General features: G+C 40.7%; 1 protein-coding gene across 4 annotated transcripts in view; it reads left to right on the top strand.

The window, feature by feature from the left end:
* Window positions 1-26256, top strand: part of CHN2 (chimerin 2) — a 466205-nt gene that overhangs the window by 236307 nt on the left and 203642 nt on the right. For all 4 annotated transcript variants that reach the window (XM_073630167.1, XM_073630169.1, XM_073630168.1 and 1 more), the window contains exons 5-6: window positions 5827-5940; window positions 10293-10578. In XM_073630167.1, the coding sequence (XP_073486268.1) occupies window positions 5827-5940; window positions 10293-10578 (400 nt within the window). The remainder of the gene's footprint in view (window positions 1-5826; window positions 5941-10292; window positions 10579-26256) is intronic.

The raw sequence follows: 26256 nt of genomic DNA on the forward strand, positions 1-26256 counted from the left end.
TCTATCCTTTCACCATGGGTGGAAGAAAAGAAAATTGCTCAATTTCCCCATCAACACAGTCAGTGTTAATGGCGGAATCCCTCCCGCAGCGCCATTGTGTTTTGCCGGCAGGGAGCCCTCTCTGCCAGCAGAACACAATGATTAGCGTGTACAACCAGTGTGCCCATACATGGATCGAAATTTGGCCGGTCCCTGCTGAACCGTCTGAATTTCAATCGCTTAGGTACTTGAATTTGACTTTAGTCTCTTGCAACCCTCTGTACAACAGACTTTAGACTGGGAGAAGGAGAAGCAACAGAGAAGTAAAACAGCTCCCAAAAATATATTTAATCTGTGTATTTAGCTGGAGTTTACCTTTAAATAGATATTTGTGTATTTTTTTCAATTGTACCCATTAGACTCCTTTTTGTACAAATTTGGCTGAAATGGAAAATAGGAGTAGCTGTACTTGTTAGGACAATGGGGATGTCTACTGACAATGACTGGTCATTTCCTAAAACCAAAGAAGAGAGTTTTGGGTGATAACATTAAAAAGGAATGCCAAACCAACATTGGATCAGCAAATAGGAAATATTGTTAATATTTTAGTAAAAGAGTGTAAAAGTAATAATAATAATAATAATAATGTAAAAGTATCTTAACTGCTGAAACATTATACTGTATACCGCCAGCGTGGTAAATAGAAACAGGCAGAGTGAATTCCACTAGGGGGCACTATATACATATGTACAGCTGACCATTATACAGTGAAACAAATACAAACGCATATGTACTTGCAACTATATTTTATTCTAGTTTTTATTGCGTGTAGCCTACAAATGAGCAAAGCCTCTGCCCCTTTTCTTTGCAACACAATATACTATGTTTCTAAAAATATGTATTCTTTAAAGCCTAACTTCAGGCAGATATTAAAAAAACCTTATGTCCAGTTATGTATTATTTTAAATCAAATAAGGCTTCATGCACACAGGGGCCACAACTTGTGTAACCACTTTCCTGTATCCTGCAGCAAAGTATATTTTGCAAATACATTTTTAACAACTGCACCCCAGTCTATATAATATATATATATATATATATATATATATATATATATATATATATATATATATATATATATATATATATATAATCTTTAATAAACATTTTATTTGTTTCCGGAGTTTAACTTGTACTATAACCAGTAAAAGGATGTTGCTCATATCTTGAGATTACAGGAAAAAATAGCTACCTCACCCTTTTGATTATATTTATTTTATACAAAATTATACATAATCAAGATTAAAAGAAAAGTGATCACATCTCTAACCACTTCCCCTGTAGAGAATGTTTTCAGTTTTTCACACACATTTTAAAATCTGTAGTTTTGACTCATTTAATTACTTAAAACCCCCAGAACATTAGATATTTTCAGAATGCAGCAACCTTATAGAATAAATAGACGAAAGTTACATTTTTTTTTATTATTGACAATTTTTATTAGATTTTTTTCTAATATACACCAGAACAAAGGATAGAAGAAACAAAAATTGTATCAAACGAGGACATCTGATAGAGTTGGTAGTTACAATTTTTTATGTCGCAAGATATTTGTACAACTTCTTATCAAATCTATATTGCCAGGGGAAAAAAACACTAAAATCGATTTTAATGTACACAAAAGCAATTTCACAGTTTATGTACAAAATAAAAGATGAGGTAGTGTCAACCCTGAAAACTGCATACTCCTGCAAAATGGTGAAAAATTGCAGCACCTAAAATTGTTCAATAGGTGGAACTGTAAATGATTTTACAGCTTATTTACAGCGCACCCTATGCACCCATTTGCATTTGTGGGTGTGCGCAGGGCAATCGGGTTGTTTTTTTTTTTTTCTAATTTATTTCATTAGAAATTATTTTATTTTTTTAACTTTATTGCTATCACAAGGGGGCTAACAAGCCTCCTCTATAAGGAGAAATCAGGGGTCTATAAGGCCCTCAATGTCTCCCCTGTCCTCCACTGCAGCTAATAAAGTACAGTTCATGCTTGATTAGCTGCTTCCCCACCTGGGGAATGAGAGCTGTAAAGCTGTGACAGTTATAACAGCTCTGAAACCAGAAAACTCAGAGCTGAGCCTCTTCGACTTCATACACTGCAGAGGAAATCAGGGATGTTCCCCAGTCTCCTACCACTCACCATCCAGAAAGCATTTGTTCTTGTTCTGGGGTTCCAGGAAGAGCGGGAGGGTCTGGGAACCACAGAGGGGGATTCTGGTCTGGGCACATACTGCCCTATACATTGGTTCACCATCCAGCTGCAGAAGCTTTCAGCCTCCCATAAAGTTTATCAGGCTTCCGCCATTGGGGGCTGGAGGGTGCATCTGTGCTTTCCGTCCAGACCAAAATGCCAGGATCTCATGCACCGAGACTAAAGTGTGCATGAGGCCTTGCGTGCATAAAGTTTGTTTACACAGGTCAGCGCACAGACAGGGGATGAGACCACCCATGAATAATGTAGGAGCTGTAGTAGACTAATGAGGTTATCTCTATGCTCACCCCTTTTTTCATCATATTCCTTATCACCAAGTTTGCATGCAGCACACCTGATTACTGTATAGAGGTTTAAAAGATTCCTGATTCTAAGGCAGGCCATAGACAGTGCAAATTACTTTCTTGCAACTACGGGTTACAGGAAAGAAATTTTCAAAAATCCACCATCAACACAGACTGTGCTGACTGGAAAATCCCTCCTGCTGAAAAATTTGTATTCTCCAGGCAGGGAGGCGGGGGGAGCGTCCCCACTAAGAGAAGACAGTGATTACTGCTAGCGGCTATGGCAGCCGCTAGCAATAATTGCAAGTAAATCTGCCAGGCTGGTTGTACCCACATTGATCGACCAATCAACTTGGTACATTCAGCCTGCCCATATATGGTTTGAATCTCGGCCAGTTCCTGCTGAACCAGCCAAGATTCAAACTGTCTATGGCCGTCCTAATTCAAAAACTTAGAATAGCTGCATTAAAAAACAAAACAAAAAAAAAAAAACATTTAGTTTGAAAGGAGAAGTACAGCCAAAGCTCGTTTGACTGTACTTCTCCTGTGGATCACAGGAGTGCAGTACCTTCTGCACTCCTGTGACCTGTTTTCGGCTGACAGCGGACTGAAGTCCGCTGTGTGCTGATATCACAGACCGGGTCAGCGAGCCGCTGAGAGGCTGAACTGGCCGCTCCCACCCCCTCCACAGCTCAGCGCTCCAGTGAGAGCGGGAGAGCAGAGCAGAGAACTGCTGACTGACAGTCACCAGCTGTCTGCTCAGGGAGCCCTGAGAACCGAGTGATCGGCGATGTTTGATCGCTCGGTTCTCAGCCTTAGAACCAGCTGGGGACAGATGCAGCATTGGACTGATGCTGCATCCACCTAGGTAAGTATGATTATTAAATTTAAAAAAAAACATACTTCTCTTTTAATGAACTATTCTTGAATACAGAGCTGCATTGACTTGTGTATTTTATATTCTAAAGTTAAAGGGGTTGTAAACCCCCAGAGCCCCCCTTTTACTTACCTGATCCTGATCGTTCCAGCTGCTGTCTTGGGTCTTCACTGGATAGATTGATAGCAGCAGAAGCCATTGGCTCCCACTGCTGTTAATCAAATCCAGTGACACGGGAGCTGGGGGGGGGCGGGGTTGAGTCCTGCTGTCTGTGTCAATGGACGCAGCAGCAGGACTTGGGAGCGTGACCACATGAGTACCCCCAGGGAGAGTGGCTTTTCGTGGGGGCACTCGAGAAGAGGAGGAGCCAGGAGCGCCGCGGGGAGACCCCAGAAGAGGAGGATTGGGGCCACTCTGTGCAAAACTCTTGGACAGAGGAGATAAGTATAACATGTTTGTTATTTGAAAAAAAAAAAAAAGCAAACCTTTACAACCCCTTTAAGCTTTAAGTATATTAGTCATTCTTTGCTGAAATAACTTGCAATTACAAAGGCACAACATTTTTTTCCCTTCTCTGTGCTTTACATCATCAGTTTTCTAGTCCTAAGTGTACGCTAAAGCACATACAGTAAGGTTCATTTAAACCAAAAAGACCAGACAAAGGTAAAGCAGGACTTCGTATTCATGGATCGCTACTTGTTAGAAGGAATTGTTTCTTGATAACTGAGCTCTCCTTTATGAGACTTTTATTAGACTTTTATTGTGCTACCTCCATAGAGGTGAAAACAGGAAGAAAGCTGCAGAGGAAACATGTTACTCGCATTCATTTCACTATTTACTTCAGAGAATATAAAGGGCTGAATGATGTTTGTTCCATAAGTGCAAAACATCTCCCGGTTTTATTCTCAGTGCCGGTTTATTAAGGCATTCCGCTTCCTGGCTCATTCTTGTACAAGAATTGCACTGGCCTGGGCTACAATAGGACACCGCTAACCAACTTATGTTCCAGTGTTAGAATGCAGAAACATAGTTGCCAGCATTTTAAAATAATATCCTGGGACAATTTACTGATATGCTGGTTATGTCGGCATGTCACGCACAGTTGTGTCTCAGAGTACCAGGTAGTAATAAGTACCCACTTCTACATTTCTTTTTCTAAAAAATATTGAGCTGTGCCCCATTTTGCATTCTTTTTCATACTTTAGTGCTCTTGTTATCTATGTGTTTACCGTTTCATGTTTTATCACATAAAGAAAAAAGTTCAGTGCGCTACTCAAATAATAATGTGAATATAAAGAAATGAAAAAAATATAGTTCATATGGAAAATGATGGTATCATAAACCAGAGGTGTGATTCCTCTTTAAATCTTCAGTAAATCTTCTATGGATCTTCTAAGACAGTGCAGAAATAGGAAAAGGGGGCTGCTTACCAGATTTGATGGATCCCCACCACAGAGATCATGTGAGCCTGAACAAGCTCCTCTCGGGGTCAGGAACAGCCAGTCTTTGAGTAGAGACAGACTTCCCTCCATGCCTGGTAGTTGAAATTTCAGAGGCGGCAATCAGGAACGCTCTCCTCCATTAGCTGCTCCAGCAAGACCATTCGTAGCAGGAAATAGTATATTTTAAAAGAAAAAGAGGCGCTTCATTGTGCGGTAGTTTAAAATGCTTTAATCCATGAATGGACAACTGACATCAAAGCATTGGCAGAGTACAACACCGTAGCAATTAAAAAACACAGCCGACGCCGAAGCCGATCAGCTGAGAGTGTGGTGACGTCAGGTCCTCTGGCTCCACCCAACGTACGTTTCTCCTAAACAGGCATCGACTGGGAGAGGCCGCCTCTGAAATTTCAACTACCAGGCGTGGAGGGAAGTCTGTCTCTACTCAAAGACCAGCTGTTCCTGACCCCGAGAGGAGTTTGTTCATGTTCGCATGATCTCTGTGGTGGGGATCCATCAAATCTGGTAAGCAGCCCCCTTTTCCTATTTCTGCACTGTCTTAGAAGATCCATAGAAGATTTACTGAAGATTTAAAGAGGAATCACACCTCCGGTTTATGATACCATCATTTTCCATATGAACTATATTTTTTTCATTTCTTTATATTCACATTATTATTTGAGTAGCGCACTGAACTTTTTTCTTTATACAGTATAAAACCTCATGTTCAAGGTTTTTTAGTTGCAGCACTCAGGATTATTTATGTTTCATATATTTGTGATTTTGTGTGTTTTTATGCACTTTTAAAATAGATTTTCACTAATTTAAATTTCACATTGGTTTATCACAGTTGGGGGTAGCGTGGAATGTTTACCATATAATGTTTTATCACATGTAATCAGTTTGTCCTGTATGTCCTATACAGCTTTGGATAATGTTAAAGATAAATTGTCATTGCATGTCTGTATTCCACAGGTTTCACGGCATGATTTCTCGAGAAGATGCCGATGTGTCGCTGTGCGGTGGAGAAGGAGCATACCTCATTAGAGAAAGTCAGAGGCAGCCTGGCTGTTATACACTGGCCTTAAGGTAGTCACTGTGATGTGTGTGGCTAATAGTCTGACACCAGCAAGTTTGTCTTTTTGTCTTAAAGTGGTTGTGACCCTAAAAAAAAAAAAAAAAGATCTTGTTCCTTTAAAGCAAGGTATACAGCATAGTGCTTGTGCGATGCCATTCGTCCCTCTCTATGCTGTAAAATACCTGGTTGATCCTGCCTGTTTCTGTGTCCCACTAGGTGTGCTGACCACAGTAATCGTGGCTGCTTATCCATGATACCATAGTCAGTTTACATACCTCCATGAGCCCACAGTCTCCCCCTCTCCCCTTCTGTGTTTCAGCCATCTCTTCCCCGCCCCTCCCCTCCTGCCGCTATGGCTGTAAAATTACTAATTCCAAATCCTGAAAGACCCTCTGTTACAGAAGGATATACTATGCAGTATCTGTGTTGTAAAAATGATGTAAAATACCTTACGTCACGTAAGCGCACAGCAGCAAACTGAAATTTTTTTTTCACTGCAATTCAAAAAAATAACAGATACTGCACAGTACATCTTTTTGTAACAGAGGGGCTTCCAGGATTTGTGATTCGTGACTTTAAAACCACTTTAACCACTTGCCGCCCACCATTTAGCAAAATGACGGGGGCAAAGTGGTTTCAATATCCTGACCGGACGTCATATGACGTCCGGCAGGTTATCAAGCCACTGCGCGCCCCCCGGGGGTGTGCATCGCAGCGTCGTTGTTGCGGGGTGTCAGTCTGACACCCCGCAACACCGATCTAGGTAAAGGGGCTCTGACGGAGACTCTTTACCACGTGTTCAGCCGTGTCCAATCACGGCTGATCACAGTGTAACCAGGAAGTGCTGATCGATTATCAGCGCAGCTCCCTGAGGATGTCCACACTGGACCACCCACAATGGACATCACTGATTGGCAGGCATTATTGTTTGGCACTGATTGGCATCCAACAGTAACATTTATTAGTGTACAGTGCCACCTATCAGTGCCTATCCAGTGCCGCCTATCCAGTGCCCATCTGTGCCGCCTAGCAGTGCCCATCTGTGCCGCCTATCCGTGCCCATCCGTGCCCATCCGTGCCGCCTTTCAGTGCCCATCAGTGCTGCATATCAGTGCCACCCATCAGTGCCCAGTGCAACATTTGAAATAATCTCCCCTATTTAGTAAGGCCTCCTTCACACAGACAGCCGAGGGGTAGTAAAACAGACAATTGAGTTGCGGCCCGACCACCAATTTAACGATCACATTATAGCCAAAGGGTGCCATTCACATGCCTCAGCCACAATGGTTTGCAATACAGCCATGACAAATTTACCGCAGCATAACAAGTTGACAGGTGGCACCGCCATTCAAGTCAATGGTGCCGCACCTCAACTGGAAGTCAAGCATTGGTTTGCGGTTGCTTCACACTTACAGACTCACTGCCTTTTATCAATATAAAAAAAGGCATTCAGGGGGTGGCAGGATCACCTCCTAAATGCACAGGCTAGAGTGAACCTAGCCTAATACCCTCTGTCCAACCTAGTCCCCATTTTAGTCATATACTCCTGTTGTGTTATGTTCTATTTTATGTGAATTGCACTGTGAATTCAGTTTGGAGCTCTTGCACACGGGAGTATGTAGGACATATGGCCATATATGTCTGTATTTGTGTCACCTGGGAGCCACATCTGCATTCTGTAATACATGTCTATAGACAGAATTACACAGCAGATGTGGCTGCCAGGCATATTTTACTCTGTGCAGCCATGCATCATTATATATGCCCGTGTGCAAGAGCCCTTTGTGTAGACATATTTAGAGCTTTTTGTGACGTTTTTATGTTTTTATTTTTATTTTTTTCCTTTGCAAAGTATATTTATTTTTACCTCCAGTACTGAATGTATGTAATGGCAAGGGGTGCTGGGGTATGCTGGATGGTCTATTGGTCTGTTGCCTACTGCTGGGGGATCTATTGTTAATGGTGGTCTTATACTGATGGGTTTCTATGTTTCTGCAAGGGATCTAATTTTGAGGTTGGGGTCTACTGTTGCTGGCTGCTGGACGGTCTATTGATGCTGGCAGGGGTCTATTGTTGTTGGGTGGATTTATTGTTACTGGGGGCATCTGTTGCTGGGGGATCTTTTATTGCTGGTGATCTTTTGTTGCTGTGTGGGTCTGTTGTTGCTGTAGAGATCTATTCTTGCTAGTGGGGTGTATTGTTGCTGGCCACAGAGGATCTATTTTGCTGCTTTTCTTGTTATCGTTAACAAATTCCATGCAAATTACTTAGCACCACACAATGATTCTGGTTCTGTATTCTCTAAAAGGGCAGTACTGGGAGATGGGTTGGGGGAGGACCCAAGGAACAAGGAACGATTGGTAGAGGACGGAGACACGAAGAGGGGAGTACCTGGAAAGATATATAGATAGATATAAATCCATTGTGGTGGTGTACAGAGCCAAAAAGAGTAGAATTGTGTTGATGTCCCAATATTTATGGACCTGACTGTAGATAATACTGCAGATTAAGGTACAATAAATAGATATGAAGGTGAATAGATAAGCAGATAGATAAAAAATATTTAAATCAAGGTTCAGTAGATATATAGATGGATACTGTAAATACAGTAGATAATAAATAAATGGATACATTGTACTGTACATATACCGATAATAGATAGTACATACTATAGATAAAAGTATGATAGATAGATAGATCAATTTCATTGTGATATTTTACCTAAAGTAAAAAAAAAATCCTTTTGGATAGAGCGGTAAAGAGTTAAAACCTGTGTCAGGTTTCTGTTGCAGTTTGTGTCCCCTCTCGGGGAGATTTCCTCTTTCTATTTGTCCTGAAGACCATTATCACCAGGACTGAATATAGGGGAAAATGTATTAGTCACCAAAACAGAAATGAAGGGGAAATCTTCCAAAGGTAATACTTGTTCTGGTAAGAACTATTGTGTTTAACCCTTTCACGACTAAGCCTATTTTTGAAATTTGGTGTTTACAAGTTAAAATCCGTATTTTTTGCTAGAAAATTACTTAGAGCCCCCAAACATTATATATATATTTTTTAGCAGACAATCTAGAGAATAAAATGGAGATTGTTACAATATTTATCACACAGTATTTGTGCAGTGGTGTTTTAAATGCAAATTTTTGGGAAAAGGGACACTTTCATGAATTTAAAAAAAAACAAACAGTAAATTTACCCCAATTTTTTTCTATAATGTGAAAGATGATGTTACGCCGAGTAAATAGATACAAAACATGTCACGCTTTATAATTGCACGCACTCGTGAAACAAACTACGGTACCTAAGAATTTCCATAGGCGACGCTTTAAATTTTTTTTACGGTTACCAGGTTAGAGTTACAGAGGAGGTCTAGTGCTAGAATTATTGCTCTCGCTCTGAGGATCGCGGCTATATTTCACATGTACATAGTGACAGTAATACGTGGTGACAGGTATTCTTTATGGAGGGATCGGGGGTCTAAAAGATCACTCCTTTGCACTTCAAAGTATTCAGATCGCTGAAAACGGCGATTCTGAATACTGTGTATCTTTTTAAAATCGGCGCCATTGGCAGCTGAGTAAACGGGAAGTGACGTCATGATGTCGCTTCCGCGTTTACATTTAGAAGACTGGAACAAAGCCGCCCACAGCTTCGTTCCAGCCCGCCCCCAGTTGCCGGAGGCAGCCGATTGGTCACCCCGCCTCCCGATCGAACGGGAGGCCCGGTAACAGCGGCAGGAGGCGGCGGGAGGGGGGACGTCCCCTCCTGCTGCTCCGGTATAACAGCCGAGCGGCTTTTAGCCGCATCAGTTGTTATACCCGGAAAGCCAATCGCCCACTGTAAAAAACGGTACCGGGATGATGCCTGCAGCTGCGGGCATCATCCCGGTATAACCCTGGAAAGCCGAGTACGCACATCTGCGTACGCTTGGCAGGAAGGGGTTAAAATGGATTTCTCTCAGTTTGAAAAATATTTCCTTATTTTCTAATGGGTCTACAGAATGAAAAGTGAAAGAAAAAATCATACTAATGAAAAATAAAAAAAACCCTTTGGATTTGGATAATACTTAAACAGTACAGTTAGAATATTTTGAACAAAATGTAAAATTCTGAAATGCAACAAAGCAACACTTACAGTAAACCAAAATGTAAAGTCATGACAAATATAGGGTGTGAGCAGATCAGCCCGAATCCAACCAGACCTGCAAATTGGGCCGCATTGTAACAAAGCTGCAACCATTTGTAATACATTAGGTGCGTGCGCCTTCTTGTCCGTTTGTTTTTCCTAGCATTTGTAATACATGCCTAGAGTCAGAATACAGAATAAGTGTTTATTGTAATTTTTTTTTTTTTTGTCTGCCCAGGTTTGGTCACCAAACACTGAACTACAGACTTTTCTATGATGGCAAGCACTTTGTGGGAGAGAAGCGGTTTGAGTCAATACATGACTTAGTAACTGATGGCCTTATTACCTTGTACATAGAAACTAAAGCTGCAGAATACATTGCAAAAATGACAACCAATCCTATTTATGAACATATTGGATATGCCTCTCTGCTCAAGGAAAAAGTTACCAGAAGACTGAGTCGAACGAAAAATGAATCCAAGAAATCCCATGTTTCAAATGAAGGACATGCCCCTGTGGAAAAGGTGGGTAGACATTTTTCTTGTACTCAGTAATCACACACATATAGTTCTAGCCATGATCCACCTTGTGCACAAACAGTGCATGTGTGCACTTTCAATAAGGATTTCTTCAAACCATAAGAGTAACATTTCAAACATTTGAAAAAATGCACCAAAACTTGAAAATATAAGTATTACAACTCAAACTAAAACATGAATCCACCTCCTCCTGTAATTGTGTTTGGGGGGGGGGGGGGGGGGGGGCATGGCCCTGGTTACTACTGGGATTTATAGGAAATTGCTTACATTTTTTTTCAGTGTAAGGTTTTGCCTCCTCAGCAAGGCATATGAAAACTGATTTCAAGCATGAAAATAAATATTTACTTCCATTAATGTTGTAAGCATAGTATGTGTACGTTGCAGGCAGAATGATGAATTCAGTGCTGCAATGCACTTGTACAGTCACTAGAGATCACAAAGTGCTAAAAGCAAATAGCTCCTACATAAGGTTAGCTGCAGTGTAGAGCGTACATTTTCAAACTGCGACTGAAGGCAGATATCGGCTATACCTCTACATGTGCATTCTGCTTTCCACTATTGGCTTTCTTGAATTGTATGTAATGGAGAGATGAGCAAAATTGAGATAAATCGTGTTTGAACAAATAAAGATCTATTTATTTGTAGACAACTACACTCTCATGTAGTAACATATCAATAAGCTGGTTATGTCTAGAAATGATATTACCTATGTCTCTTTGTAGTAGAGCTGCACAATTAATCGTTAAGAATCGTTATCGCGATTTTTTCCCCGTTGCGATCTTGAAAAAAGTATTTCATGATTCTTTCTCTGTAGAGAATTCTCTCTGCTCTGCTAAAGCCGACAGCCATCAAAAGAAAGGAAAAAAAAAAAACAGGCAGTCTGCCAAGAATCACAACATTCTTTTACAAGTATAAACATTGTAAGTTGTCCTTTAGGCCCCTTTCACACGTGCGGACCGTATGTCCGTATTTCATCCATCCGTTTTCGGATGAAATACGGACATACATACATCCCTATGGGATAGCGGGTGTCAGCGGATGTACATCCGCTAACACCCGATGTCGTCCGCCTCCGCTCTCGTCCGATTCTGCGGACGGAAGAAAATCCTATTTTTCTATCCGTCTGCAGAGCGGATCGGAGGAACACGGACAGACGGTCCGTGTTCCTCCGATCCCCCATAGGGGAGAGCGGAGATCTGACAGGGCGGTCCCTGCACGGTGTGCGGGTCCCGCCCTGTCATCTGCCTGCTCAGCTGGGGAAAGCGGAGCGATCCCCGCTGAGCAGCGGATAAACACGGGGCGGATCAACACGGATCCGTCCCGTGTGAAAGGGGCCTTAGATCAAAGGAATACACTTTGGTGTGAAAATGAGGGAAGTTTAACCACTTAAACACTAAAACTTTTTATGACATTTGTTGGTTGGTTTTAAGTAAAAATCTTTTTTTTTTACTAGAAAATTACTTAGAACCCCCAAACATTATATATATATATATATATATATATATATATATATATATATATATATATATATATTTTTTTAGTAGAGACCCTAGAGAATAAAATGGTGGTTGTTGCAATGCTTTATGTCACACTGTGTTTGCACAGCAGTCATTCAAATGCAATTTTTTGGGAAAAAATTACACTTTAATGAATTAAAAAAAAAAAATTAACCAGTAAAGTTAGCCCAATTTTTTTTTTATTATAATGTGAAAGATTTTACGCAACGAGAATCGTGAGAGAATCGTGATCTTTTTATTCTAAGCAAAAAAATTGTGATTCTCATTTTGGCCAGAATCCTGCAGCTCTACTTTGTAGTAGTAAAATGTAAAGAGTTTATCAATGGTTGTTTGTTGAAGTAGACCTTTGGCTAGTTGCGGGGCAGGCCATACAGATTTTGGATGATCATCATTGTAAAGGCCTCCCGCTATAAGTGCACAGTTGTAGACAAAGGCGTAGAGGGGTTTTAAAGAGAGAAAGGAGAGGAGGAAAAGGTGAATGAGAGGGGTTGATTTACTAAAGATAAATAGACTGTGTACTTTGCAAAGTGCAGTTGCACTCTGTAAGAGCTTAGTAAATGAGCAGAAGCTCTGATGACTCCCATCATCCAATCATGTGCAAGCAAAAATGCTGTTTTTTAAAAAAATTTCCTTGCACGTGATTAGCTATTATTTGCAAAGTGAAGGTTTACCTCATTTACTAATCTCTGGACTTTCCGAAGTACACAGTCTACTTGCTTTTAGTAAATCAACCTCATAGAAACTAAGAATAAGAGAAAGGTGAGTGTGGGGGGGGGGGGGGGGGGGTATAGGGTATATGGGTTAAGGAGACATAGACATACCTCCCAGTAATCAAGTTTGATAAGTGAACTCACAAGATTTAGAATTGTGGGGTACCCAAGAAAATGATCCATGTGGTCAAGGTAGCAGCATACAGTAGGTGGAATACCTTTCATGGTGCTGAGCTATCAAATTCAAGCCCCGTAAGATTTAGAAAAAGGTATGCGGGGGCTGCTTACTTCTAACAGTTTTTGATCTCCAGTGATCGACTGAAGAAGGTCCTTCCTTATTCTCGCTTAAAGTGCAGACGCAGACAGGCTAAGAATAAATGGAGTAATGTTTACACTGGCCCGAGACTGATGTCAGCCGCCAAAACACAGGGAAAGGAAAGGCAAAGACAATAGGTAATATTTGCAAATGGTTCTGCATACACTAAAATGGTAGATATCCTTTAAGAAAAATGTATCTTAAAACCAGCCATACATGGATCAAAATTCAGCCGGTTCAACAGGGGCCGACCAATTTTCAATCCATCAATGGGCAGGCTGATTGCACCCAAATTGATCGCTTGTTTCCACTTGGATACAATTAGCCTGTTGGATTTTTTTACATGCAATTATTGTTGGTGGCTATAGCTGCTAGCAGTAATTATATAATTCTGCCAGCCGGCGCACTGGCACCCCCCCCCCCTCCACAGAACACAATAGCACTGTGGGATGAATGATTGTGTTGATGGGGGAAAACCGTGGTGGAAGGAAAGAAAATCAAATCATCTATGTACTGCTTAAGTGTTATAATATCATATTATCCTTTCCTTGAATATTATAGGATATAATTTGCCATGAGCAAGAACCACTTTAGAAAAAAAGAAGAAACAAAATGATCCTATGAGTCCCAGCACACATGGCGGTTATAGCGCAGTTTATGTCCCGGCATCAGAGTAAAGTGTAATGGGACTGTCTCTTATAATTTTCATTTAGCACACTAGTATCAGCTGAGACAAACCCTTCCATATAAGCTAGTCACCTTTTCCAGAGAATGCTTGTAGTGTTAATGTGATTTAGTTAAACATGACTGAGGGAAATACCACAGTTCACAGATTGCACAGGCAATTTGAGTTCATACTTGTCTGACCTTCATTGGCATACAAATTAGGAGGCACCTCAGTCACTGAAGAGGTTCTCATCCCCGTGGGAAGGTTAATGTCAGTTTTTATGGAAGAAATAAGAAGTAACAGCTCATGAAATGTAACTGTAATGACTGTTTTGCCTGGAATATCAGTGTTGATAGGAAGTGTCTATTGTTGTAATTAATGCATTAGATGTGCTCACTAAATGTGAGGTTCAAGTTAGTCATTTAATTAGAAGGGTTAACCAGGGAATATAGCAGAGTGTGCAAGGTGTAATCACAATGGTACACAACGTTCATTGTAGCTGGCAAACGGCAGTATTTGGGATTTAAAGTGACACTAAACAATATCCCTATTCTACAAAAAAAATACACACAAGGATCCACTGCAAGAGAATGGCATAATGCATACTAGCACATTATGAAATACCTTAGAATGAACCCGGTCTTCCTTCCGTGTTCGCTTCCTCCGGCCATCTGATTGGCCGCTCCTTGATGCGCACAGGAGTCATGGACCGCGGCACAGAACTTTGAAGGGACGGCACAGGTATGCTGTCCCTTCAGAGAGCATGCACCAGTGACATCACTGGCTGCAAGCAGTGTGAATATCTTCGAACAGTACAAACAGATGGCCATTGCCCTCACCTATACCTGGCCTTTGCAGCAAGGAGCACATGGAAGGGCAACATATGCAAAACATATTCAGAGAATTCCCAGCTCATCTTACCAACCAGCCTGCAAACAACCAATTTTTCCTTTCTAACAGTATGTGTTTAAAAACAGGGGTTTAGTCTGCACACATTTGCAAATACATGCGTAAGTTACAGAACCCCGACAAGGCACCCCATTTTTTTCTGTAGTCTACTAAACGGTGCAAGGAGATCATGGCTACGTTCCTACATACAGTGGGAAAATTAAGAAAACATGTAGACACCAACTAACAGGGAGTCTAAATCACAGCAGCAAAAAAAAATAAAAAATCGGAGGAGGCTAAGAGCAATAAAAGGTTCTTTTAGATTTTTGAGTTAAGAATACATACTGAAATATATAGATTTTTTAATGTTACTAATGACAGCCAGAGGGGAGCATGTGCTCACACGATAGTTGTATCAGCTATCAGTGGGTTCCAGTAAAGGGACTATGCTTTAGAGTCAAGGAGGTGGTTTTACTAAAGGCAAATAGGTAGATGGAATATTCCATTAGCTTAGTGAATGTCCTTAAAATTCACTTTGCAAGGAATACTAAATTGTATGCAATAAAATGTTTGCAACATTATAAGATGATGGAAAAATCTGGAAAAGCTTCACTCCATTAACTAAGATAAGGGACATTCCATTACAAAAAGAACAAAAGTGACACATGAAAAATCCTTGCGGAAGGAAACAGTATGCATTTGTGGGCAAGGTCCTAGTCAAGTTTGTAATATTCATTAAAAGTAAATATATCAAATCCCACTGGTGACCTCACAGAACAGTCATGAAAATATTTCTTCACAAAAGAAATGTCATCTGGTCTCAAGCAGCCTAGGCAACTCATTGCCTTCTAGACGCATCTTGGGAAAGTGATGCCTCAGGCGTCACCCTAATCTGTCCAACCACCTCCTTAGATTTATGAGAATCAACATTTCATAGATCTTTGCATCTCCTGATGTCTTATCTCCAGTATAGGTGTGGAGTAATCCCATATTAGATTGTGAAGATAAATCATAAAAAACTGGATCCCCAGCACCAACTTGTCCTGAGCAGCTTAAAGCTGGCCATACATTGAAAGAATTTTGTTTGAAACTTTTCTTTTTTTTTAAGGAATGATCTTTTGATTTTCTAATAATTAGTGGGTTCAATTCGATGATCATTTTTGAACGAGGTGAATAGAAAATTCAAAGGAGCACGATAGAAATTTTTCTTGAACAAACAAATTTTTAACAGTGGGCGTGGTTTTTGTTTGGGAAATGACTTGCATTTAAAAATTGATTGTTGAAAGCAAACGAATATTAATAATAAAGCATTTTCAATTCACATTCGTAAGTCATTGATTGTATTGATAAGAACTTTCATACGAATGTTTGAAAATCTACTGTATGGTCAGCTTATGCCTTTTCACTGCCCTGTCAGTCTTCTGACTACTAATTCTTGCCTTACACAGTTCGAATTTTAAAACTGATATTAAATCACCTGCGCAATGCTAATTTCCAACACAGGGCAGCTGCGCTCTTTCAATGCAAACATATTGACTAAAAGACTAATATAATGGAAGCATGCTACTCCCTTTTACATCTAAATAGAATGGATTACCCAAAAACAATTATTGTTTTTTGGGCAATCCATTCTATTTAGATCCATTCTATATAGATGTGAAAGGGAGTAGCGCACTACAGTTCAAATTTTTGCTGATTCCTGCTGACTTGGCAGAAATTTGCAGTATAGTCAATGTTTATCTGGTGCTCCAGATGGAGTAATCCTTAGGGGTATAGTCTGTGGCTGTAAGAGCTGGATGGTGATGTGTCCGTAGGTTGGGTGGTTGGAGAAGAAAGGGGTATTAAGGGTTAAAATAGAAGGCAGCCATCCTTTAGAGTGTGTCCAGAAGTCTGCAAGACATTTAAGGAAAAAACAGGGAGGGGGAGACGCCGACCTGAGTGTAGTATTAAAATGATGACTTTAATAGGATAAGATTAAAAACACTTACAAGATGATAGAAGATATGCATGCTCGTCAAAGTAAAGTGGAGTCCTGGCATTCCACATGGCTCTGCGGGTCTCACCGCTGTTTCAGATAACTGGAAAGGAGCTGGCTGGAATGGATCACAGTGTTTCTCCAAGAGCAAAGGACCAGGAAGCTCCACACTGACCCTGACATTGCCTGGTTACTAGATCAGGGACCCAATCGAAGCCGATTCCAGCTTCATTTGGCCAGCCGGTGGATGTGTCGCTGGTCGCCACGGAAGGTGACAGGAGGGGTGGCGTCCCTTCCCGCTCCTTAGGATAACAGCCGAGCAGCTTTTAGCCACATTGGTTGTTATCCCAAGAAAGCCAACCGCTGGCTCTAAAAAAACGGTACTGGGGTGATGCCTGCAGCTGCAGCTAAACTACGGATAATGGTGTTGTAGTAACTTGCACCAAAAAAAAACAAAAAAAAAAAAACAAGCATAATAATATTATTCTTGATATCACTAGAAAAAAAAAGCCTTTGAAAATTTGTTTGCCATAACTCCATCAGTATCACCAGCAAAGCAGCTTCATTATTATCCCATTAAAGAAGAAGAGAATGTGTGCTACATTTCGAGATTTCATAATTTGCCGCGCCACGAATAGTTTACAAGACGGAACGCTTCTGGCTCGTCTTTGCTTCCGAGCATGCGTGTTTGTACTTTTAACTTTTGTATGACGGACTTGTTCACACACATTAGGAAAATCCGACAACAGACATTTGTCCATGGAAAATTTATAAGCCTGCCATCCAACATTTGTCCGTGGAAAATCCGACAACAATTGTCTGATGGTGTGTCGGATTTTAGGCCAACAGTCTGTCATCACACAATTCCCGATCGTGTGTGAGGCTTAAGTCTATGGTAAGGAAAACCTTGCCTAAAATTTTGTGCAGCATTTTAAATATAGTGATATTTTTTAATTGTTTCTCCAGATTTTTTTTAATGCTTTCATTCAGAATTCTTTGTAGCATTAGGATTAAAACAAAAATAGATTAAAGCAAAAATAGAATAAATTGTTTTTATAAAGCCCTTTTCCTTACTAAATATCTTTGCCACAAAGTGTAAGGAAAAAAAAAAAAAAAGATAATTTGTCATGATAAACAGGACCCATAGCAGACAAATCAGTACTTGCATTAATAACGCTAGAGAGGGAGGTTTACTAAAATGGGTATACACAGAATCTGGTACAGCTGTGCTTCTAACTTCAGCTTGCTTGATAAAGCTTTCATAATAAAACCTGGAAGGTGATTGGTTTCTGTGCAGAGCTGCACCAACTTTTGCACTCTCCGGTTTTAGTAAATCTCCCCCTAGCTGTTCCAAAACCATTGGTCAGCTTGGAGAAAGGTGTGTTTTTTTATGTTTTTATTTTAACTTCTTTTACAATAAAGAACAAGAAGACAATACCATCAAAAGAAAGCCTTGTGTGTCCCAAAAAACAATTCATGCATTACATCTGGATCAAGGCTGATGACAAAGTTATTTTTTAATTACTAGGGCCATAGAAATTTGAAAGTAGCTCTGAAGCTTAACTCACTAAACCTGGGTTATTAAAAGAATTTATTAAGTGAAATTTGGTCACACAACAGTGAATGTTTATCAAGTGCAGACTACCAACTTATATAAAATGACACAGTGCTGACCTCTAGTGGTTATTTAGTAGTAATTCATCGAACTGAGTGAGGTTTAGCAATTATTTTTGCTTCATTCTATAGTGTTGACTCTTGCACTTTACAGAGATGATATACTTTTTTCTTTGCACTTGATTGGACATTCTGTGCAAAATGTGAAATCTCACCACATTCACTAAGCTCTGGGGAAAATTCCCTTTACAAATTGTAACTTCCCTTGCAAAGCAAACAGCTTAATTGTCCTTAGTAAATCAAATCCAACTTAAATACAGTAAAACCTTGGATTGCGAGCATAATTTGTTCCAGAAACATGCTTGTAATCCAAAGCACTTGTATATCAAAGTGAATTTCCCCATAAGAAGTAATGCAAACTTAAATGATTTGTTCCACAACTATTTATTCATAGGTGCTTCAGTTTATAGTCCATATAAAAAGATTATAGCAATGTGATAGGTTGTGTAACCATAAAATGTCCATCCACAAATGGCAGCCTCCACAAGGGGATTATCAGCAGGAGCTACAGAGTATAAAACAGAAGAGAGGCGCCTCTAAAGCCTCATACACACGATCGGATTGTTGGCCAACAAAACTGTGGAATTTTTTCCGAAGGGCGTTGGCCTAAACTTGTCTTGCATACACACGGCCACACAATTGTTGGCCAACAATTACGAACGTAGTGACATACTAGACGTACTACGTGGTTTTTCTTCTGCTAATTTAGTGTTAGTAGAAGTTTGAGTGTTGATTTGCGCTTTTCCTATGTTGGATACGTACCGGTTGTGCGTTACCTATATAGCTGTATATTAACTGTGTGCTCTCCTAGAGGTGAATTAAAAATGTACTATTACAGAACCGTGTATAAGTTGTATATGTGCCCAATGGGATAGATATCCCGTACCAAAGGATGCAACCTAATTATACAGGTGTACCACCAGAGTATATATATATATACACAAGTGTAGCAAAAAATTACCATCAATAGTGAATAATTACTTATATAAATAATAAGTGTATTAGCACACACCCCCCTCCTCGTGTAGGGGGTTAACCATACATTAGCAGTTCGTTCTCCAGCTATATCACTGGCTAATAAAGAGTCTCTGTTCAGTCCATACCCAGTGCAGTGTAATAGTTAAGTATATCTCCACCGTGTACAAGTGGCGTGTTATGCTGAGTGTCCAATCACAACCCCCTTTCTTACCATAAGTGCAATCAATATTAATAAGAGCCAAGTGTAACGTGTGCCAGAAATATATAAAAATATACCACATATAAAAAATAATAAAATGTGTCAAAAATATACCAATTGTGACATAAATATAAAAAAAATGTAGATAGTAGAGATCGCTATTTTGAAAATTCTAGCTTGAAGACAGTTCATTCAAAAGTTCCTGCGTAAGGTGACTGTGGTGATAGCAGCAGTTGATGATATCCAGTGACTTAAGTGCTCCCCCTCAAGGGTCCCCACTCACCAGCTCCCTGCACCCCTGCAGGGGTAACACGCATCCAGTATCCTCGATGTTTTCTTGGAATCCAATGGGGTTTCTGCTCCAAATGTAGCTATCCTTCAGGGTTAGGTTTTATCTTCATATAAGAGAAAACAGGGTGTGTTTATTAAAAAATTACTGGGTCCAATGACCAAAAATAAAAGTAAATATACAAAGATTATTTAAAAACAGTTAACACTCCCGCAAAGGAAGTGAAGATATCACACTGCGTCGGGGAGATCAAGCCCGGAGAGGAGCTCGTGGATGTAGACTGACAGCTGAGCGGCGTGCGCCCCAGCTGCGTCCCACACTCTCTCCGACTTCCGCGTATGACGTAGGTACGTAGCTCCGTCTTACACGTTTCGTCATCGACATTCTCAAAGGCGTCATTTTGAGAACGTCGATGACGAAACGCGTAAGGCGGAGCTACGTACCTACGTCATACGCGGAAGTCAGAGAGAGTGTGGAACGTAGCTGGGGCGCACGCCGCTCAGCTGTCAGCCTACATCCACGAGCTGCTCTCCGGGCTTGATCTCCCCGACGCAGTGTGATATCTTCACTTCCTTTGCGGGAGTGTTAACTGTTTTTAAATAATCTTTGTATATTTACTTTTATTTTTGGTCATTGGACCCAGTAATTTTTTAATAAACACACTACGTTATCACACTATGGGAGCCCTGTTTTCTCTTATATGAAGATAAAACCTAACCCTGAAGGATAGCTACATTTGGAGCAGAAACCCCATTGGATTCCAAGAAAACATCGAGGATACTGGATGCGTGTTACCCCTGCAGGGGTGCAGGGAGCTGGTGAGTGGGGACCCTTGAGGGGGAGCACTTAAGTCACTGGATATCATCAACTGCTGCTATCACCACAGTCACCTTACGCAGGAACTTTTGAATGAACTGTCTTCAAGCTAGAATTTTCAAAATAGCGATCTCTACTATCTACATTTTTTTATATTTATGTCACAATTGGTATATTTTTGACACATTTTATTATTTTTTTATATGTGGTATATTTTTATATATTTCTGGCACACGTTACACTTGGCTCTTATTAATATTGATTGCACTTATGGTAAGAAAGGGGGTTGTGATTGGACACTCAGCATAACACGCCACTTGTACACGGTGGAGATATACTTAACTATTACACTGCACTGGGTATGGACTGAACAGAGACTCTTTATTAGCCAGTGATATAGCTGGAGAACGAACTGCTAATGTATGGTTAACCCCCTACACATGAGGAGGGGGGTGTGTGCTAATACACTTATTATTTATATAAGTAATTATTCACTATTGATGGTAATTTTTTGCTACACTTGTGTATATATATATACTCTGGTGGTACACCTGTATAATTAGGTTGCATCCTTTGGTACGGGATATCTATCCCATTGGGCACATATACAACTTACACATGGTTCTGTAATAGTACATTTTTAATTCACCTCTAGGAGAGCACACAGTTAATATACAGCTATATAGGTAACGCACAACCGGTACGTATCCAACATAGGTAGCGCCACTTGCCCTTATCCATATATACCTTGTACTTTTATCTTACTCCTGTGGGGGTGAGTAAGGGGAGGCTGCAAGCCTTGATCTGTGAGCGCGGAAAAATATTTTTCTTTTTCGATTTGCGCTTTTCATTTCTCACTTTGCATTTGGCGCTTTTCAGTTTGCGCTTTTCAGTTCATGCTTTTCAGTTCGTTTCTGAACGGTTGTTCGTCAACCAGACATGTTGCGGAATCGGAGAAGATAACGTGTTTTCATTATTGGGTAAAAGAACGAAAGATGAGGTAAGTGGCGCTACCTAAAGGGTTGACAAAATAAAAGGGAGTAAAAACCTCAAAATAGACCTAAATACAGACAGCTATGCCCAGACAGTAGCTGGGTGATAAATGCTAAAAGTGTGTGGTTAATTAATTGTCAGCTAAAGGTAAATGTGAACCATAATAAGTGGATGAAGATGTGTCACATTAACCTAGGTGCAAAACCACATGCACTAATACAAGAAAATAATATATATGCAATGATATACCAATAATGTGATACACAAAGAAAAAATGAAGTGAAAATATAGGTGCAAATACCACATCTATTAACAAAATATGAACATCAACCAGAATAACATAAACAGTGTGCCAAAAAACAAGAAACCAAAAACATCAGGCCGCCATCAGAGAGTGGATAGAGTCTGTAGTATGAGTAAAAATTGTATATAACAGTTCCATATACACAGTGAAAGGGTAGTGCCCGTGTATGAAGTAAAACAACATCAGCGGGTGACTTTGAGTGCTTGAAATAATTCCAGGTGACTTCTGTGCTCCCCCTCCAGGGTTCCTACTCACCAGATCCAATCACCCCTGCAGGGGTAGTGGGCATGTAGTGCTCTATGCTGAGGTAAATACTGCCTGGTGTCTGCTATAGATGGCCCGGAAGCATTCTTTTGGTTCCAGATAGGATGGGTATGCCCATGGATAAATTCCCCATATAAAAAAGAAAATGGCTCCCATGGTGTAGTAAAATGTAATAAGTCTGTTTATTAAAGTAAAAACATGGATAAAACAGCATACATAGAGTCCAGATGCGTGTGTTCCTGCAGTCAGCTAACACACGCTGGTAATAAGCATACTGTGCGATTAGAAAATAGGTACGAACCAAGATGGGGGATAGCAGCGGCTTACTGCGCTCCAGCTGCGTTCCACCCTCTCGATTACCCGGAAGTGACATAGTGTGTGTGGCTTCGTCGTATGCGTTTCGTCATTGACGTCCTCAGTGACGGTGCCACACTATTGCACGCTACGTCTATGTATAGGAGAGCGTCCATGCCTGTCCCGCCCCCTATCATAGGGATAGCCAATAGGCCTAACAGTGTTTTTAATTATTGGCCTTGGAGTTATTGCTTAGACATTATTTTTTTGGTTGAATAATGATTTGGTATATTTTCTATATTTTTGGATACATAGAATGCACTTTTTGGTTAAGTTCTATTGGCAGATAGCATGTCTAATTTTATTTGTTTTCTTTTTTTAATGCGCAATTTAAAAAATTGTGAAGAATAATACTTGGCTATGTGTTTTACTTCAAATGACAGTTTGGGAGTAGGCAGTTACATTTTAAAAAATACAATGTAAAATTGACAAGGGACACCAACATAGTTGTATCTTTGATCTTAAAAACTACGCGATAATGGTGTTGTGGTAACTTGCCCAAATAAAAAAATTTAAAAAAAAGCATAATAATATTATTCTTGATCTCACTAGAGAAAAAAAGCCTTAGAAAATTTATTTGCAATAACTCAATCAGTATGACCAGTAAAGCAGCTTCATTATTATCTCATTAGAAAAGGAGAGAATTTTGCATTGCATTTCAAGATTTCATAATTTGCCACGTCACAAATGTTAATTCTCCACGCTAGTTTACAAGACTGACCGCTTCTGCTTCCGAGCATGCGTGTTTGTACTTTGGACTTTTGTCCAACCTCCTTGTGTACACACGCTCAGAAAGTCTGACAACACACATTTGTTGGTGGAAAATTTTAAAACCTGCTAGCCAACATTTGTTTGCGAAAAATCCGACAACAATTTCCGATGGAGCGTACAAATGGTCGGATTTTCCGCCAACAGCCTGTCATCAAACATTTCCTGTCAGAAAGTCCGACCATGTGTACAAGGCTTAAGTGTAGCAATATGGTTACATTTAATGAAGGTACAACATTTAGCAACTCACATGGATGATGATTAAAAGAGGCACATCTAAGTATGTAAGCATCTGGGGTAAAGCTGTCCACATAGACCATCCTCCTCACCTCCGGCTCTCATCGCTGTCAGTCTGCAATGGTGACCGGGAAGACTACTCTGCAGTAGAGCAATCTGAAAGTGAGGCTTGAACCGCTCATGGATCGCAGAGTGGAAAAGACGACGTTGATGGCGGTGCAGAGGACGGTCTATGTGGACAGCTTTACCCCGGATGCCTGCGTACTTAGATGTGACTCTTTTAATCATCAACCATGTGAGTTTTGCTAAATATTGTACCTTCATTAAATGTAACCATATTGCTACACTTATACAATTAGAGGCACCTCTTATCTCTTTTATACTCCGTTGTGACATGGCGCTACTCTTTTATATGAAGACATCACTTGTATATCAAGTCACAATTTATTAAAAAATTTTGCTTGTCTTGCAAAACACTCTTAAACCAAGTTACTCTCAAACCAAGATTTTACTGTATAGTTAGGATGTTCTCCCTGTGCTTGTGTTAGCTTTCTCACACAACCAAAAAACACAGTGCTATTTTCTCCAACCTAATCTGGCCTTACTGTGGGTACATAACATAGATAGATAGTGACATTACATCATAAGCCACTTTGGAGTCACAGACTGAGTTGAATGGCTCATTTTGCTTAACAAAAAAAAAAACAAGCTGAGCAGCATTGGTTATACATTTTGGACAAATGTTCTATTTCAAGTCTTGACATCATGGCTTCTGATAACACAATGAATCTAGTTAAAGGGAATCACAGAGAAAAAAAAAAGTATTTTGACTAGCAAGGTAATAGCAAGCATCTTGGGTGTATCTTCCTAGGCACGTAGTGACTTAAAAATGATCCTTTGCAGCGGGAATGCATCTACATCTCTGCATCTCCGCACTGCTAGACTGATACCTGCAGCGTCTTCTTCTTCATGTTCTGGGTCTAGGGTGCTGACTTATCAAGGACCAATGCAGGGTACATAGCCTTGCTAAGCAATAGCCCACTGTCAGAGCATGGGAGAGTACCATCTGTCGGGGAATGTAGGATCAGGTAAGTAAAAGTGTTTCTCCTTTGCCCTAGACAGAATGAGCAGTTAACCTTTGCAGTGTAGGCACAGCCCCACTGCAAAGGGGAATTTTAGGTTTTCCCGAAGTTGTGCTTTAAGAATGCAGTGCAACATAGCACCCTAAAGCTGTGTGCTTTTGTACTGCATTGTATGTGATTGGATTGCTTAGAGCTTTTTTTTTTTTTTTACATACAAAGCTGTGTACACAAGCCCTAAAGCTCACCTTACATGTAGCAAGGTCCCAGGCCTCCTTTGGCCTAATGAGAACCTCCAGGGCCAGAGATAGCTGATATCCTTCTGTATGTAGTGGGTTGTGAGGCATAGTCGGTGCAAAGATGGTGAAAGTCATTGGACGCCAGAAATTCTTGGATTTAAAAGAGGTTTTATTTCTCTTAACAGTCCTTTTTGTATTTTTGGGGGAGAGAGGGTTAGGGCCAGGACACCCTTAAGTAGTTGCAAATTCAATTAGCACACTCTGATACTTCAATTGGAGGACAACCGTGCAGGGAAACCTCCAGCAAGAAGCCACATCTGCACGTGTAGGAATGCTGTCTCTTATGGCAACAATCTTTAACAGTTCCTAACACAAAGCGTAACAGTTCTTTTAGCTTCACTACAACTTCTCCTTATAGTTCTTCCATACACTAAGCTCCCGGTCTCTCACTAGACCCTCTGATTCACTGTCACTGAATCCCTTGAGCTCCTCCAATCTTCACGGTGGTATCTTCCTCCACCGTCACCCCCGCTTCTCTGCTGGGTCCCTAGCTTGGCACTCTAGATACCTCTCAAGCTTCACCCTGCTGGCTTGCTCGGTCCCTGGCTTGACACACAAAACTGATCTGCGAGTGTCACCTCCACTGGCTGGGTCCCTGGCTTGATTCCCACTGAAGTTTCCTGATTCTTCACCGTCCCCGTCTGGTGAGAATACTGCTCCAATACTTGCTTCAGTTACTCACTGTGGTCCCTGGTAATAAGGCAGGTAGTCCCTTACTGGCGACAGCTTCCCCTCTACCTCCGACCACGACAGGTTCTGCGGCCAGTAGAACCATCACTTTCGATTTGACTGCAAGCCGCAATCCCAACCCTGCGCTGCTCTCTCGCTTCTGTATAGGCCCTCAGACAGCCTAGCAGCCAGATGTGCCCGGGATAGCCCCAAACTCCAGCCTAGCAGCCCGGTCAATACGACACACGTTCACCCAGACAGCCGTTCAGGTGGCACCGAACACAGATCTCCTGACTCCACCCAAATATATAGGCTCTCTCAGCAGGCCAAGGGATACAAGAAAACCCCTGTCCATTGACTGAGATACCCCATATACCCATAACCTGACCTTGGGTTGCCCTTCTCGTATCTAGTACCACCAAGTACCCGGCCACCTAGTAGTAGAAGAGAAAAGAGCAACAAGGCTAAACTTAGGGAGAAATCAATGGATCTTTAGCAATCAACCAGGATAACTACTCCTGGCAAGTAAATTTGTGAGGAGCAACCCTCCCTAAACTCCAGAGTGCTACATACACATTTCAATCTGACCACACAATCTCTGTACAATCAACGTTTATCAAAACTATGTAAGTGAGGACCTACCTAAACTATCCAATCAATCTATATA

This window comes from Aquarana catesbeiana, linkage group LG05, assembly GCF_042186555.1.
Source record: "Aquarana catesbeiana isolate 2022-GZ linkage group LG05, ASM4218655v1, whole genome shotgun sequence".
Classification (NCBI taxonomy): Eukaryota; Metazoa; Chordata; class Amphibia; order Anura; family Ranidae; genus Aquarana; species Aquarana catesbeiana.